Here is a 6,029-nt window from a genome sequence, read left to right as displayed (position 1 = left end):
AAATAAAAGCTGGCACTTGGCATCTTCCTGTCCCTTAGTGACTCTTCCTTGATATGTTCTATGCCTAGAAGTCAGAAAAGATAAGAGGAGAAAAGGCCGAGAGAGTTCCAGAGACACAAGAAGAGGAGAGAACCAATGATTGGTGAACTAGTGGGTCTAAAGGTCAGTGGGCCACAGGTCCAGCAGTCAAACGAACCAGTCTGAGACAAAAGGGCTTCAGTTAAATTTCAGAAAGCTGCCCCCAAGTGTTTTCAGGATTTTTTTGTTATTACTTTTATTGTTGCTGCCCCCTTGCCCTAATGTGCTCTCCCGAGCAGAGCCAGGAGAGGTGTGGGAGAGAGAAGTGCAAGGGTCTGGTGTCTCAGGACCTGGGAGATGGAGCTCAGAGGGTGGGGAGGCAGTGAGGCTGTGGCAACGGGTGGTTGGAAGGCTAGTGCCAGGATCTCTCGGATGTCGCATCCTGAGGTGAAGAGCCACTGGCCAGAGGCAGGAAGCCATGCATATGCCTCCCGTGGGAGCAGTGACCTGGAGCCCAGTGAGGAGAGAGGGTCAGTAAGCTATCATGAAGCGGAGGTAGATATCCAGGTCCTCATCCAGAAACCAGGCCACCACCTCAGCCTCAATGTCCCTCATAAAAAAACCATGATGCTGGCCAGATTGAAGCAGAAGGCTAGGTCCAATAGGTGGTCACGAAGAGCTGCAGTGTTTGAAGTCTTGTCATCTTCCTGCTGGGCCATGTCCACAATCTGCCACATCTCACCCACTGAGGAGGCCACAAAGTGCTCTTCAAAGTGCTCTTGATCCTGGTCTGGAACAAGGGAGAGGGGAAGGCACTGAGGGGGCTGATCCTAACCTGCCCCTACCCCGACCCCAACCTGTGCCGGAAATGGGACAATGTTGGAGAATCTGGGAAGAAGTTAGGGCCTGGGGCTTTTAGCCCAGTTGTGCAGACCCTGTCCTTGACCAAGGGGGCAATGCTTCATCTAGAGGTCTCTTCCCATCTGTGTTCAACCACAGCACACACACCCCATTTCCACTTCAAACTGTCTCCTCCAAAGCACAGTACACCATTCAGAGATGGAGGGACCACCTTAGAGAAGGACGGAAACCAGAGACTCTTCCCAGACAAATGCACCCATGCCTCTACACACACAAGACGCTGCACTTTCGGCTAGCCTGTGGTGTGCCCCTGAATATGGCCCTGGCCAAGAACCCTGCTCTAAACCCTTTCCCCGACCCTTTCACACTACAATAATAGGGGGCTGGGCTTGTCTCCCACAACCCAAACCTATCTCAGGTTTCACTCCGGCCTGATAAGTAGTGGGGGACTGACTCCAAAGAGATCTGATCCTTAGCTCCAGACAGCATCCTCTCTTCTCTACCTACCTGTAGAGGGTATCTTCTCGTTCTGACTCCTCTCGTTGGGGTCCAGGCTGCCTTTCTGAGGCTTCACTTCCTTGACCCACAGCAGCAGCAAGATGGTGGCCAGGAATGCTGCCTTGCAGAGCTGGGAGCCCAGGGAAGTCATGGGCCTGCCCATCTGCTGCCTTTGGCCTTCCCTACTCCCCAGTGCCCAGCCGGCTCCCCCGCCTCCCTCCCCTGCCCCTGTTCCAGCCCTTACCGCTTCCCAGCACCGTTTTCTTCCCTTCCCTTCCATAGGACCTCTGACTTCATGAGCTTTGTGACATCACAGCCATGGGACTGCCCCTCATTCAGGTCATTAGAGAGTTCCATTGTCAGGCAAGAAAGTGGTGAGTAGCCAGCAGCAGACGGCAGAGGCTTCTAGGATGATCGTAGTGGGTCATCCTGTGGAGAGCAAACAAATGACTGAAGAGTTTGCCAAGTACTTTCACATCCATTTTGTCATGAGATCCACATAGCAACCGGGACTCAAAGTCAAAGGATCATCATACCCATTATACAGATGAGGAAACTGAGCTTCCCAAAAGACATGACTATTGCCCTTAGCATCACCCAGACAATAGGGGTAAAGCAGGACCCTTGACCACCTCTTTTCATTCTAGACATCACCTCTTCCTCTCTTCCATGTGGCCTCTCTCCAAGGAAAGTGGCTTGTAGAGGCTGAGGCCCACAGCAGATGTGAAAATATCCGATCCCCAAGCCCTGGGCTGTACATGAAACTCAGGCCCATCAAAAATGAGGGAGGTGGAGAGGCACAGGTGGAGAGGGAGTAAAGTGTACATGGTGTGTGTATGTGTGTGTGTGTGTGCGCGTGTGTGAGTATGTACATGTGTGCGTGTATGAGAGACAGAACAGGGTCCCCTCCACCCAAACAGAAACCATTCCCTCATTCTTCACCCTCCCCTAGACTTTCCTCTCCCTGAGCCTTTGCCCTCTTGTACTGGTAGACTGAAACCCCGCTTCTCTAGTTTTATAGCCTCTTATTATTCTCAGATACAAAGAAAAACTTGTTAGATGCTCATTCTCTAAACTCCTTGCTCGATGGAAGTAGAGTCCTTAGAGAAGAACCAGTGTGGCAGAGAGGTGAGGATCCAAACAACAGATCTCAAGAAACCTGCCTCAGTGCCCCAGGCCCGCCATGCCCATGAACCTGGTGAGCACAGATGTGTCGGCAGTAATGGGCTGTGGCTAATTACCTCCTGGAGCAGAGATGGTTTGGGATGGAGTGGGGAGGGGTGGGGTGAGCTTGGGAGTTAGGATGAAGATCGGCCTGGACAACCAGAAACCAGTGCAGGCCATGAGCTACAGGAAGGGTGCTGGGGCAGGTGGGAGAAGATTGCAGGCACACCTGAGCTATCACAACCAGCTCACACCACTCCTGGAGCCCATGCATCCCAACCTGAGTGAACCACCAAATGCAGGGGCTGGGCCATGCACAGAAATGTATACCCTTTCTGGAAAGAGAATTATAGACATGGGAGTGCAAGTGGAGACTCCTTCCCACAGATGGACCCCTGCTAGCAGATGAGCTCACCTGGAGGCTCTCAATGCCTCTTGTTTTCTTCCTGCTGATCCAGCCCAGGTGACGAGGTGACTGGGTAGTGGTACAGGAGGTCACTTGATGGTGGGAGAAGAAAGATTCAAGGAAGCAAGTGACCCTGCTCACCCCACCTTGCACTCATTGACCTTCAGGTCCAGGAAACAATGCTTGGGTGGAAAAAAAAATCACTAATCTGGTTACTTTGGGGGAGGAGCCTCTTGGTTCCCGGCAAAAAGAGAAGCCCTCTCATGCTCTGTGCATATCGATAGGGAGGGCTGCTGAGGGTGGGGCACGCTGGTATGGAAAGAACTGGGTTGTACTGACCACCATTCCTCATATTTCCTCACTACCCACCTGCCCCATTCCCTGCGCTGGAAGAGATAAATCCTGCAGGAATGTAATTGTTTTTATTATAAAAGTATTTAAAAGTAGGAAAAGCAAAAAGGGCTAGTAATTCCACCGTTCAGTGAAAATCACTATTAATGTTTTATTTTTTTTAAATTTTATTTATTTATTTATTTTTTAATATTTTATTTATTTATTTAACAGAGAGAGAGATAGCGAGAGCAGGAACACAAGCAGAGGAGTGGGAGAGGGAGAAGCAGGCTCCCTGCTGAGTAGGGAGCCCGATGCAGGGCTCGATCCCAGGACCCTGGGATCATGACCTGAGCCGAAGGCAGATGCTTAACAACTGAGCCACCCAGGTGCCCCAATCACTATTAACGTTTTAAAGTGTAGTATTTAAAACCTTTCCCTACATGGCTGTGGGCACATGGAGTGGGAGAGTATTTCCTAGAAAATAAAACCCAGGTATGATTCATTTTCTTTCTCCTCATCACATCAGAACATGAGGTCTGACTGGTTTGGCGCAAGGGGCTCTGGGACCTGACAGTGTAATGAGGGGCTCTTTGGCCATCATTGAGTCTCCCGAGACTGCAGGGAAGCTGCTACCTGAGGGAGAGGGGTCGTAGGTGTTTGTGTCCACAGAAGCCTGAGGGAGCATGAGAAGGAAGGAGGGAGAAATAGGGTTGTGGTGGGGGATATGACAAGGGTGGAGGAGTGAGGGGAAGAAGCCAGAGGAGAGCAAGGAACTCCTTAAAGATGAGGCGGTAGAGTTGACCCCCCACGCAGTCAAAAATCCCAGTGTGACTTTGGACTCGCCCAAACATAACTACTCATAGCCTACTGTTGACTGCAAGCCTTACCAAAAACATAAACTGTCAACTAACACATATTTTGTATGCTGTATGTATTAGATATTGTATTTTTGTAGTAAAGTACACTAGAGAAAATTGTTAAGAAAATCGTATGGAAGAGAAAATATGTTTACAGTACTGTACTGTCTTTATCAAAAACTATCCACATAGAAGTGGCCCCGTGCAGTGGGCCTGGGCAAGTGAGAGGGTGGAAACCCAGAGGTGGGAGCCCGTTCCTGGGCCCCCCTCTCTCCACCACCCAAGACCCAAGGACAGAGCCCTTGGTAGCGAGCCCCCCTGCACCTGCTCTGTGCGGCTCTGACCGGGCCAGCCCCTCCCCGCCCCCACCGCCTCCAGGATTAGCTTTATGGTTTGAGTGTTGCCTCGGCAGGCAGGTGCTCCTTTCTCTGCCAGCCCCCTGCTTATCAGTGCATCTACAACCCCCACCTCAACCTTATCGCTCCGTCCATCTCCTTAGACTGGAAGTCCCAAGGCTTCAGAGGCCATTACCATCCCACACCGCCCCAGTCCCCAGCAAAGCAGAAAACTGCCCTACAAGGTGACTGCCTCCCCCTTCCCGGCTGGCACCTCCCCACTCCCTGGGTGAGAGCATGCTTCCTCCTGTCTCTGGCATCTCTTCCTTTCCTTATTTGTCTCCTTTCAATTCTCCTCTAAAGGTCGTTTTGTCCATCCTTCAATCTTACACTAAAAGAAGGGGGGGGGGTCCCCTGCTCTTGAAGACCCCCAAGGGGAAGGGTCCCAGCCCATGTCCCCCCAAGTCTCTTACATCTGTGCAGGCAGAAGGTTCTCAAGAAACAACAGGTTGTGGCAGATGATTTGGAGCTAAATTTCCAACTTTAATGCCAGTTCTGGTTTTGCTACTAGCCACGGGCCATCACCCTCCCCCTCTGTGCTCTGTCTCCTCATTAGAATATAAAGAGAGCCCCCAACCTATTCCCATGTACCTCCCTGGCCTCCTGAATGACTCCAATTCAATAAATGCATTTACAATCCGAAGAGAAATGGAACCCATCCTATCAGAAAACAACACGAGGTCTTCTGTCCTCAATCTTCCCGCCTACTCATTCCTGGAGAAAGTCCCAAGATTTCTCCATCCACCACCTTGGCTCAGCTCCTATGGTTCCACCTCTGGGGTCTCCCCTGACTGGGGATCCATGAAGCTGGGAAGGAAGACAGAGGAGGGCGGCCCGGAAGCCTCCAGGAGGCTGGCTGTAGGGTTGAGGACAGAGACAACCACAACACGGAGAAGCAGCCCCTTGGGGCTTGGAGCCTATCTGTGGAAGGAGAACCAACAGTCCCTGAGCTCTTATGATTATGCTTTAAGGGACACTTCCATGAGACAGTACAATTATTGGCCTGATTCTACAGATTGGAAGACTGAGGCGCAGAAAGCTCACCTAACTGATCTGTAAGGGCCAAGAGCCAGAATTCAAACCAGGACCTGCCTGATTGCTGAGCCGGAGGGCTTCACTTTCTTACTGTCCTGTATCCCAGTAAGTGCTCACCTTGCTTGTGGGGCCCACCTTCTGGGCTCCATCCTTGCTTCCCCTCTATTTTCCACTGTCTCACCCTCCCTCACCTTCCCCTGTCTCACTTGGGGCCCCAGCCCACTGCCAGGAACGAAGATCCCTCCCCTCTCCCCTCCCAGCTCTAGGGCAGGTTCTGTGCCCCAGGGGCTCTCTAGAAAGAGCTCCGCCTCCTCCAGGTAAAGCTGCTTTCTCTTGGCAGGGCCCCCAGTCCCCTCAGTGCATGCAGGCATGCACGCGCGTGCGCGAGCGCACAGACACTCACACACACTCCACCCACAAACCGCACGCTGCATACACAAGTCACACAGGAGATAGACTCTC

At 51.8% G+C, this 6,029-nt stretch overlaps 1 protein-coding gene across 1 annotated transcript; it reads right to left on the bottom strand.

Moving 5' to 3' along the window:
• Positions 1–629: 629 nt before the first annotated feature.
• Positions 630–1,657, bottom strand: LLCFC1 (LLLL and CFNLAS motif containing 1). Its single transcript, XM_021692828.1, has 2 exons — positions 1,387–1,657; positions 630–808 (listed from the first exon to the last, which is right to left on the bottom strand). Exons 1-2 carry the CDS (start codon positions 1,655–1,657, stop codon positions 630–632), a joined length of 450 nt encoding a protein of 149 aa, XP_021548503.1.
• Between the last annotated feature and the right edge of the window lie 4,372 nt (positions 1,658–6,029).

Source organism: Neomonachus schauinslandi, chromosome 12 (assembly GCF_002201575.2).
Source record: "Neomonachus schauinslandi chromosome 12, ASM220157v2, whole genome shotgun sequence".
NCBI classification, from domain to species: domain Eukaryota; kingdom Metazoa; phylum Chordata; class Mammalia; order Carnivora; family Phocidae; genus Neomonachus; species Neomonachus schauinslandi.
The sequence above is the reverse complement of the archived record's forward strand: the minus strand, read 5'-3'. Positions and strand labels throughout refer to the sequence as shown.